General features: G+C 39.2%; 1 protein-coding gene across 6 annotated transcripts in view; it reads right to left on the bottom strand.

Moving 5' to 3' along the window:
- Window positions 1–2,561: 2,561 nt before the first annotated feature.
- Window positions 2,562–11,950, bottom strand: part of C11H2orf42 (chromosome 11 C2orf42 homolog) — a 42,346-nt gene continuing 32,957 nt past the window's right edge. For all 6 annotated transcript variants that reach the window (XM_067007445.1, XM_059079808.2, XM_067007447.1 and 3 more), the window contains 2 exons: window positions 10,710–10,872; window positions 2,562–2,943 (listed from right to left, as the gene is read on the bottom strand). In XM_067007445.1, the coding sequence (XP_066863546.1) occupies window positions 2,735–2,943; window positions 10,710–10,872 (372 nt within the window). In that variant the 3' untranslated portion in view covers window positions 2,562–2,734. The remainder of the gene's footprint in view (window positions 2,944–10,709; window positions 10,873–11,950) is intronic.

Here is an 11,950-nt window from a genome sequence, read left to right as displayed (position 1 = left end):
TACACTCAGTCTGAGGATGGTCCATCTGTCTGTGCAGTAGACAGGAGGCTGTGTGGGCCTGGAGGGTCTTGCACTGCTCACTCCAGAACACAAATAGTGGCTGCAGCATGGGAAAGCAGCAGGTGGGCAGCCCTCAGAGCTGGGAGACTCCAACGACTAATGGAGGTGCGCAGTGGAGGTACAGATGGGAGTATGTATGGGTGGGTGCAGGGTTTGAAAAGCACCGGACTGGTGGGAGTAGCTAGGACCATGCTACTCTTCTGGCATGGAGCAAGTGTGAAATGAGGTCAATACTGATGGTGTCCCAAAGGTGTCTGGATGCTGGGAGTGGGTGCAGCGACCCTACTGGTACTCCTAGGACCATGCTTGACCTGGTAGACACAGTATCAATGTGGAAAAGGTCAATGTAACTCTGAACCCCATTTCAGATTTTGATGAACTGTGTTGGTGGGCTGGGGTGATCCTGGGTGGAAGACCTTAGCGCTTGAGTGGGGGGGGCCTCTTTGGGTGATTTGCCCCAGCCATATGTTTTATGGCTCCTGCGGTTCTTCTGGCCCCTGTGGTTGGAGTCAAGTACTGCTAGACCCAGCCAGGATTTGCCTGTCATTCACAGGTTTGGCTTGATCAAAAAGCTGTGACTGATGTCCTCAAAGTACTCAGGTTGAAAGACTTCTCAGAATAGGCCAACCACTGTGTTTCCTTGGGTGTTTTTGCTTTTAAGGCAAACACTCTGCCTCACCTAGTTTTAATTTCTCTTCTCTATACCTATCCAAGCCCTTCCTCTCCTTTATTTTATTTTGTCCGTGCAGCACAGTTTGTGGGATCTTAGTTCCCCGACCAGGGATCGAACCCATGCCCCCTGCAACGGAAGCGTGGAGTCCTAACCACTGGACTGCCAGGGAATCCCCACCTTCCTGTCCTTTAAAGCCCAGCACAAGGTCTAATTCTCCATGGACCTCTGGACTCTCCTCAAGGATTTTCCCCATTGTCAGAAGCACTTGGGAGCTCTCCACACAAGCTAGCTCCACAATCGTAGATAGACAACCCTTAATTTGCCTACCCATCACCCTCTTGTAGGGGCACAGCTCCCCCTTTTACCAAAAATGCTCACAGACTCCCCCACCCACACCCCAGTTAGGCCCAGCAGAGCCTTTCTTTGGGGGATTTTGGACTTTGGATCAGAGAGAGTAGAGCAGTCGGTCCTGCTCTAGTGTGGAAGTAAAAGCCATACTTTCAGGTGCATTAAGAGCCAGAATTCCTACCAGGAGATGCTCTGTGCTGAGAGAGAGTGAAGCCTCAGGAGAGGTGGAGATGGGTCAGATGGACCCTGGCTGCAGGGGTTCTGAGGCCTAGCCACACCCCATCTCCACCCCAGGATGGTTGTCCAGCCCTATTTTAATGTCCATGAACCAGTCATTGATTCGCATTTTTGCCTGAGCTGGTTAGAGTTGGGTTTTTGTTATGTGCAGTCAAAACAAAAAGCCTACCTAAGGACTTTTCTTGTCTTCCCAAGGACAGTGAATTATAAGGAATTTCTATTATAAAGCAACATGACAGAGTGGAAAGAACATGCACTTTGGAATAAAATGAAACATTTTTAATGCTGTTTCCAGCAAGATACTTAATCTCAAAGAGACTGTTTAAATTTATAAAAGAAGGGGTGATGGGCTTCCCTGGTGGTGCAGTGGTTGAGAATCCACCTGCCGATGCAGGGGACGCGGGTTCGTGCCCCGGTCCGGGAAGATCCCACATGCCGCGGAGTGGCTGGGCCCGTGAGCCATGGCCACTGAGCCTGCGCGTCCGGAGCCTGTGCTCCGCAACGGGGAGGCCACAACAGTGAGAGGCCGGCATATCGCAAACAAAACAAAACAAAAAGAAGGGGTGATGGCTAAACTCAAAGAATGATGAGGACTAAATGAGAAAAATGATCAAAAGAGAATCTAAATGAAAATGCCTGGGATGTAGTAGGCAAACAGGAAACGTTCATTCCCTTCTTTCCTCCTTAAAGGCAGGGCTTTCATTCTGTGTCTTTTAGTATCTCCATTCTGTGATCAATGAATTAAAAAACAGGAATTGAATTTTACCACCTGTTAAACTTTTTGGAGAGTAAAGAAGGAAAGAAAAACCAAGTAAACAAGCAATTACAAGCATTAGTTTGAAATGTCAAATACTGCCTTGACACCTGGATCTCTTTTTCCTGTTTTACTATCACCTAAATCTCCCGAAAGGTTTATAATTTTATAATTAGGCCAACATGAGATATAATTTGGAAAAACTAGTGACGCTGTGCTTTGAGAAGAGAATAAAAAGGCATGACTGGAATTCTGCCAGGATGATCGTCAACATTCTGCCCTAACCAGGGTATTATTAACTTTCCAACACTGTTGGTGTAAGGCGAGTGCTTCTAACTTCTTAGAGAATTAGGAAAAGGTTGAAACAAACTCTAAAGGTGAGTCCTTCGAGAAGGTATGTGGGCTGGTTTTCTTTTTGTTCCTTTAAAAACTAGCCAGGAATACCACCCAATTTATAATGACGACTATACACAGCAGCACCAAAAGGGCTATGTACAAGAAGAGTTTTTCTTCAACGAAATCCACTTGAATGTGTTGAGAAACCGCACCTTAGCTAAGAGTAGTTCACTAAGGAACAGAGCCATCTAAGTGCCTAACTAGTATTTAAAGTAGTCAAAGGGTGGGGATGTGCAAATTTAGCAGCGGAAGACTCTTGTTTTGCCTCAAGGGAAAGTGATGGTGGTCAGAGGGGCCAGTTCCAAGGGCTGGTCCAGGGGGGGCCGCTGTTCTTGGTACTCCGCCACATGCCCATTGCGGTGATGACCATACTCAAACTTGATCCGCAGCTCGCCAATCTTGGATTGGGGAAGAATATCTGGGATCCACTCAATGATGAAAGGTGTTGGCTCCTTTTGATCTGGGGAAGTGTTGCCTGAAGAAAAAAAAGAAAAAAAGATTGATTAGTACAATTCCAAAATAAATTTGAGTCTGGACAGGACTCCCCTGGTGGCACAATGGTTAAGAATCTGCCTGCCAATGCAGGGGACATGGGTTCAAACCCTGGTCCGGGAAGGTCCCACATGCCGTGGAGCAACTAAGCCTGTGTGCCACAACTACTTAAGTCCATGTGCTACAACTACTGAAGTCTGTGTGCCTAGAGCCAGTGTTCCGCCATAAAGAAGCCACCACAATGAGAAGCCCGCACACTGCAATGAAGAGTAGCCCCCGCTCGCCGCAACTAGAGAAAGCCCGCGTGCAGCAACAAAGACCCAATGCAGCCAAAATAAAAAAATAATTAATTAATTAATTAAAAAAACCTTTGAGTCTGGACAGATCTTACCCTGTTCACAAATTTTAAAAGGAAATGAAAAAGAAGTTTAAAAAAAAACTATATGAGGAAAAAAAAGGGGGGGGGGGCGGCCAACAAGAAGAATCAAGGGAAGGGAAATGTGATTACTGCTGTATGTATCCAAAACAAAGTTTCAGGGAACTGTCTGGCATCCTTAAATAAAATAAGACCCAGCTTTTATGAAAATAGGGCCAAAAGAATCTTAAGGAGAGCGCAGACTAAGAGGAAAAGACAGCTGGATGAGATTAAAAGGGAGACTATCAAGAAAAGGTCAAGGTTTCAAGGAAACTAGAAAGAAACAGAATTTAAATCTACATGGTTCTAAAACATATTAAAAATCCATAATAACAAAAGAGTGTGGTACTGGCATATGTCTAGACAGATTAACAAAACAAAACAGAAAGATCCAAAAAGAACAGGAATTTAAGATAAGGTAAAAATGGCATTTTCAATTAGTAAAAGAAATACAAGTGTTTCTTATAACAAATGGTGTGCATCAACTACATAATTATCTGGAAGAAAATAAAAGGCAGAATCTTACCTCATAACTTACATCAAGATAAAGTTCAGAAGATCAAAGATTTAAATGTGAAAAACTCAGGTTAAAGAATGCTTTTGAAAAAATGTAAAATACTAGCAGAATTAAAAATAAGCATATGGTATCACCTTCAAAACTATGGAGACAATTAAGCATAGAAAACATAGTCCATTTAGCAAAAAACAGAAGAACAAAACGAGACAGAAGACCAACTATATCAATTATAATAAAGGGGATAAACTATTGAAATTGGAGAAAAATCAAAACCAACAATATAATATTGATAAGAGATTCAATAAGAACAAAGTGTCACAAAAAAGTTAAAAGGATGGCAAACATCAGAAAAATGTAAAACAAAAGAAAGCTGGTGTTACTGTTGTAATATTGAACAAAGATGAATTTAGGGCAAATGTTATTTTTACATTGATAAAGTATTGCTATAGACTGAATCTACATTCTCCCAAAATTTCTCCCAAATTTTGTATCCTCCCAAGATTCATAAATTGAAAACCTAATCCCTGATGTGATAGTACTTGGAGGTGGGGCCTTTGGGAGGTGATTAGGTCATGAGGGCATATGAATGAGATGAGTGCCCTTATTTTAGACCCCAGAGACATCCTTGCCCTTTCTGTAATGTGAGGACACAAAGTGAAGACTGCTGATGGCCGTCTTTGAGCCAGGAAGCAGGCCCTCACCAGACATCGAATCTGTTGGTACCTTGATCTTGGATTTCCCACCCCGCAGAACTGTGAGAAATAAATTTCTGTTGTTTGTAAGCCAGCCAGTTTATGGTATTCAGTTATAGCAGCCCAAATGGACTAAGACAATATATTTACAATGACATCTGTCAATAACTCTGATGTACCAAAAACATTGCATTACAATACTCAAAGTCTTTTTGCAATATCAGAAGACATTTAGAGAAACATAACTGTAGTAGGAAATTGTATCACAACTCTGCTATCTAAGTTGTATAAGTCTTAAAGCTATACAAGAATTTACATTGGATAAATAATAACATCTTTGCTAGCACAAATTAATATCATACATTAGGTTAGTGAGAAAATATTTTTAAATCCCTAAAATAAATAGAAATTGAAAAGGCACATCTTCTGACCTCAAAATAATAAAAGTAGAAGTTGATACCTAAGAATATAAAGGTCAAACCAACTCAACCAACTGGAAATTTTAAATACAGTGTTGGGGACACAGAGAAACTAAACTATTATTAGAGACTATTTAGATATTAATAATAATAAGAACCTTAAACGTTCTTATTATCAAACATGAATTTTAAAAATTAACTGATAATTCCAAAAGGTATAAAAATTTAAAAATTCCAAGAAAATGTTAGAAAAAATTTTTAAAGAGTTAGGAGAAATTTTTACAGACAAAAGCATAAAATAGTTCAAAACAGACATTCAGATAAATACAAGAGCCAGTTCTTTGAAAAAGACAATAAATTCTTGGAGTATATAACTATAGACCTAGGTTTTAAAAGTTATGTGATTATAGTGGGAAGCTGCAGCATAGCACAGGGAGTTCACCTCTGTGCTTTGTGACCACCTAGAGGGGTGGGATAGGGAGGGTGGGAGGGAGGGTGACAAAAGAGGGAAGAGTTATGGGAACATATGTATATGTATAACTGATTCACTTTGTTGTAAAGGAGAAACTAACACACTATTGTAAAACAGTTATACTCAAATAAAGATGTTAAAAAAAATAAAATAAAAGTTATGTGATTATACTCTATACCAAAAATTATAAAAATGTACACAATTTAAATTTTGGATGAAAATAGAAGAATTTTTGGGGAAAAAAAATTAAAATTGACTAAAGAAGAGGTAGAGACAGTGAGTACAAATATAAATCAGAAGAAATTAAACAAGTTTTTAGAGAACTGCCTGCAAGTAAAGGTTAGGTCCAAGAGAATAAATACTTTCAAACATTCAAGGAACAGATATTTCCTAAGCTATTTTTTAAAATTAATTTTTATTGCAGTATAGTTGATTTACAATGTTGTGTTAGCTTCTGCTGTACAGCAAAGTGAATCAGTTATACATATACATATAGCCACTCTTTTTTAGGTTCTTTTCCCATATAGGTCATTACAGAGAATTGAGTAGAGTTCCCTGTGCTATACAGTAGGTTCTTATTAGTTATCTATTTTAAATATAGTAGTGTGTTTATGTCAATCCCCAAATCCCAATTTACCCTCCCCTTCCAAGATATTTAATTTGGTCCAAAGCTTTCTAAAATCATTTTCTATATAACTATTACAAAACCTCCAAAAAGCCTCCAAAAAAGAAACTGTAGGCAGTTAATACTTATGAATCAATAATAAAAAATCCTAAATAAAGTATTAGCAAATAGAATCTACATACATATTAAAATAAAAAAAACCACTCAGGATTTATTCCAGAAAGGCAAGATTACTTCAATATTAGACATTTATTCATAAAACTCACATTGTAAATCAATTATACTTAAATAAAATAAATAAATTTCATTGCACTTGGGTCAAAACAGTTTATCTTTTGAGATTTCTCAAAATATGGTAAAAAGGTATTTCAAGGGACTTCCCCGGCAGTCCAGTGGTTAAGACTCCGCCTTTCAATGCAGGGGATACAGGTTTGATCCCTGGTCGGGGCACTAAGTTCCCACGTGCTGTGGGGTGTGGCCCAAAATTAAAAAAAAAAAGAAAAGGTATTTCAAAAAATTAAATTCTAGGGAGTTCCCTGGTGGTCTAGTGGTTAGGATTTGGTGCTTTCACTGCTGTGGCCCAGGTTTAATCTCTGGTTGGGGAACTCCAGCAAGCCATGTGGTGAGGCCAAAAAATAATACATAAATAAATAAAAATAATTTAAAAAACAACTACATTAAAAAAATCAATTCTAGTTCCTAATAAAATACTTAATAAACCAAAAATATGATATGCTGTTATAATAAAAAATTTTTTCTGAAATCAGTAACCAATAGTTCATTATTTAATAGTGAAACACAGAGCAGCTTTTCCCAGAAAAATTCTATGAAATGCTAATGGTATTCCCCTGAAAAGAGTTGACCGGTTAAATAAACTGGGGAAAACTTAAGTTAAATAAAGTTAAACAGGTATTTTAATTTCAGGATCTTTTTAATATGCAAATTTATATATATATATATAATTTATTTTATTTTTTTTTCCCTGGTACGCGGACCTCTCACTGTTGTGGGCTCTCCCGTTGCGGAGCACAGGCTCCGGATGCACAGGCTCAGCGGCCATGGCTCACGGGCCCAGCCGCTCCGCGGCATGTGTGATCCTCCCGGACCGGGGCACGAACCCGTGTCCCCTGCATCGGCAGGCGGACTCTCAACCACTGCGCCACCAGGGAAGCCCAATACATTATACTCTAAGACACTACTCCCTACTGCCTCCCTACTCCAGTTGTAACATTTTCTGTGATCTGAGTATATCATACAACCAGGGAAGTTCTCATGTGGCAAAGTTTCTTTTCCCACCAAAAAAGTTATTACAAAATTGACTGAACATCTTACAGTCAAGGGTCTTAGAATCAAAGAAATACAGTATGTAGCATTTCTCAAATTTATTAGATCATGGAACACTTTTTTCACAGCATACTTATCACTATCTCTTCTTCAAGATAGAGTTGGAAAATGCTATGCTGGAGGAGTTTTTACTATAGTAAAAACGATAGTTTTACTATAGTAAAATGAAAATCTCAGCTGCTAAGTTTTACTATTATTCATTGTTGCTCTTGAAGTTGTAGCTAATTTAACAAGAAAAAAACAATGAGATATAAATATTTGATAGGAAACAAAATTATTATTTTTCAAGTGATATAATTGATTTCCCAGAAACAACAGGTAAACAACTATCATCACTACTAGGAACTCTAATTAAGGAGGGCAATTTGATAGTAATTATATAAAAATCAAGAGCTTTCCATACATTGGCAGTAACAAGTTAGACACATGATAAACATCTTATTCACAAGAGCAGCCAAAAATATATTTCACAATAATTTGACAAAATAATTATAAATTCTAAATTTCTTGGTGACACAGTTCACTGCCCTGACAGTGCTTATAGCCTAGTCTGTGGATAGACAGGTGAGTGTTGCATGGCTAGGAGTGAAGGCTCTGGAGTCCAAAACTGCCTGGAGTTGAGGACCAGCTCCACCACTTTACTAGCTGTGTAACTCTGGGCAGGTTACTGCACCTATCTTCACCTCAGTTTATTCATCTGTAAATGGGGATCACAGAATCTACCTCTGAGTCGGCTGATGAGCATTAAATGGATTAATCTAGGTAAAGAACTTAAAATAACAGCTGGCACAGAGTAGGTGCTCATTAAGTGCTGCTTGTTACAGTTGTCATTATTATTATTAAATTATTATACCCAAGTTAAAAATAGACAAAGAAAAAGCAATTCATCAAATACAAATGACTAATATGAAAATTTACTCTCATTAACATTTGAGGGTAATGCAAAATAAAAGAATGATAAAACAATTTTTTTCTATCAAATCAATAAAGATTAAAAAAAGAAACTCTTGGGGACTTCCCTGGTGATGCAGTGGTTAAGAATCTGCCTGCCAATGCAGGGGACATGGGTTTGATCCCTGGTCCAGGAAGATCCCACGTGCCACGGAGCGACTAAGCCTGTGCACCACAACTACTGAGCCCACATGCCACAACTACTGAAGCCCGCACATCTAGAGCCTGTGCTCCGCAAACAAGAGAAGCCACCGCAATGATAAGCCTGTGCACCGCAATGAAGAGTAGCCCCCTGCTCTCCACAACTAGAGAAAGCACATGGGCAGCAATGAAGACCCAACACAGCCAAAAGTAAAAAATAGAAAAATAAAAAAAAGAAACTCTTTCATACATGGCTAGCAGGAGTAAACTGTAGAAATATTACAATCTTTCTGGAGGGCAGTGTGACAAAAACAATCAAAAGTCCTAAAAATGTACGTAAACTTTGACCCTCCAGTTTAACTTATAAGAATTTACCCAAAGGATATCCTAAATAAATTAGGAAATAATTAAGGCTATAAAAGCTTTGTCTAAAAGGAAATTAATTATAAAAGGAAGCATTGTTCATAAGAGCAAAAAGTTTGAAACAACTTAAATTCAGGATTGACTTGAATGTGATAACTTAATGAATGAACTTTATGAAGCTGTTTAAAAATGTTGTATTCAAAATAGCCAAAAGGTTGAAGCAATCCAAGTATCCAAACAGATGAAATGATACACAAAATGTAGTAGATACATATAATGAAATATTTTTCAGCCTTAGAAAGGAAAGAAAATTTGTCACATGCTACACGTGGATGAACCTTGAAGAGATTATGCTAAGTGAAATAAGCCAGTCACAAAAGGACAAAGATTGTATGATTCTAATTTGAGCAGTCAAATTCATACAGACAGAAAGTAGAATGGCAACCAGGTCTGCGGGGAGGCAGGAATGCAGAGTTAGTATTTAATGGGTAGTTTCAGTTGAGAAAGATGAAAAAGTTTTGGAGATGGATGGTGGTGATGGTTGCACAACAATGCAAAAATACTTAATGCCAGAAAACCTTATGCTTAAAAATGGTTAAAATGTTAAGTTTTATATTACATGTTTTATAATAATAAAAAAAGTTTAAAAAATAATGTTGAAGACAGACATGGAAAGCTGTTCATGATATATTTTTAAGTGAAAAAAGCTGCTGAGATATGATCCCATGTTTTAGAAACGCTTTTCCTTTTCTTTTTTTAAAAAAAATTAATTTATTTGTTTGTTTTTATTTTTGGCTGCATTGGGTCTTTGTTGCTGTGCACGGGCTTTCTCTAGTTGCAGTGAGTGGGGGCTTCTCTTCGTTGCGGTGCGCAGGCTTCTCATTGCAGTAGCTTCTCTTGTTGCAGAGCACAGGCTCTAGGCACACAGGCTTCAGCAGTTGTGGCTTGTGGGCTCTACAGGGCAGGCTCAGTAGTTGTGGTGCACGGGATCAGTTGCTCTGCGGCATGTGGGATCTTCCTGGGCCAGGGCTCGAACCCGTGTCCCTTGCATTGGCAGGCAGATTCTTAACCACTGCGCCACCAGGGAAGCACCTAGAAACCCTTTTCATGCACAAGAAAAAAAGTCTGAAAGAGTATACACCAAAATCTTAATAATGATGTCATCTACAGTGGGTGGGATTACAGGTGGTTTTTATTTTTCTCCTCTTTTATGCTCTATAATGAAATCTATGATTTCTGTATAATGAACAGGTATTACTTCTCTAATTTTATTTTTTTAAAATAAATAAATAAATTTATTTATTTTTGTCTATGTTGGGTCTTCGTTGCTGCGCATGGGCTTTTCTCTAGTTGCGGCGAGCTGGGGCTACTCTTTGTTGCAGTGTGTGGGCTTCTCATTGCGGTGGCTTCTCTTGTTGCAGAGCACAGGCTCTAGGTGTGCAGGCTTCAGTAGTTGTGGCACATGGGCTCAATAGTTGTGGCTTGCGGGTTCTAGAGCTCAGGCTCAGTAGTTGTGGCACATGGGCTTAGCTGCTCCGCGGCATGTGGGATCTTCCAGGCCAGGGCTTGAACCCATGTCCCTTGCATTGGCAGTCAGATTCTTAACAACTGCGCCACCAGGGACGCCCTCTAATTTTATTTTTAAAGTACTGGATCAGATGAAACAAAACACCTTATCCCATGACTGCCTTTACAAAATGTGTGAATGTGTCTTCTTTGTTCAAGGTCAAGCCCCAAAGTCGAGGACAGAGTAATACACACAGGTGACCCTCAAAGGAAGGTGTGCTATTGAAACCACCAATTTACTTACCAACTTTGAGAAAAGTTTTTAGTTCCAAGGGTCGCAGCACTGGTTGCTTTTCTATACGACCATAGGTTTCTGCTATGCTCTCTACTTCTACTTTAGGGCATTTAAACAGCTCATAAGTCCCATCCCGGTTCTGGATAAAACTCCGGGTGATTTCCAAAGGCATCTGCATATGGAGACAATACCAAGAAAGGTGAGAAAGGAAAACTTTCAAAGTAGACAAACATTGGATGACAACAGATTTTATTCATTCTTTTCTAAGTACACTCAAATTAACTAAAATTTCCCCTTGTATTTTCAAGTAAATTTTTTCAACAGTTCTGCCTTTCCTTTTCTCTCTGTAACTTTCATTTGAACCCTTACCAAACCATACTGAACTGAACACCTAATACCTTCATGGCTACATGACTGCTACTGGCACAGACCTGCTCTAAAATCAGTTTTATTCCCTCCCCTACTGCTCTGCTAGCAGCAATCTTCTCCTAAAAACCCTACCAATAGCACCTATAGCTGACCTCACATCCTGTGTGCTTCCACCATCCTTGGGACTAAGCCCGACAGAGCTTGAACTGAATTTTGCCTTTGCCACTAAACAGCAGGCTGAACTTCTCATAGCCTATTTCTCATCTGCAAAATACAGGTAATACCAGTGCATGGTTGTGAGACTGAATGGGGTGATACAGGTAAGTAACGTGCAACACAGAAGCTCCACGACTTGACTTTGCTCTGGGGCTGCTGCAGTGCCTCCTTGAACCCCACCCTTTTCAGGCTAGAAGCTGCTTCTATGACATCCTGCATTTAAAGAAGTTCCTCAAGTGTCTTTAGTGCCAACATAGGCCTTTCCTAAAGTTCCCATGTAAGTTCTATAGCTACCAAACAATTTATTTTTCTGAACATAACAGTGCCTTGCAATTCAGCTAATCTTAATGTATTAAATCACATGATGCTGAGTTTTCCACACTATTCCATTATCATAGGAAGGGAAAATCCTCACATTTTTAGGATCTGCTTGAAAAAAATGTTTTAAAATGTCTAATATTGCCCCTGTGAAAAAGAACACAAACTAATTAGGAATCATTTCTCTAATGAGAACTAAATTGCAGTTTGGAGAGGAACACTGAATTGTGCTGGACCCACGGACTTCACAAATAGTATATCATCTCAAATTATATACATACTTTCTAGCTGTTTGCCAGTTAACCTAGGGCTCACCGTGGCTGGTAGGGGATCATTATTTAATTTAC

This window comes from Kogia breviceps, chromosome 11 (assembly GCF_026419965.1).
Source record: "Kogia breviceps isolate mKogBre1 chromosome 11, mKogBre1 haplotype 1, whole genome shotgun sequence".
NCBI lineage: Eukaryota > Metazoa > Chordata > Mammalia > Artiodactyla > Physeteridae > Kogia > Kogia breviceps.
Note: the sequence above shows the minus strand (reverse complement) of the source record. Positions and strands in the feature narration are given on the sequence as shown.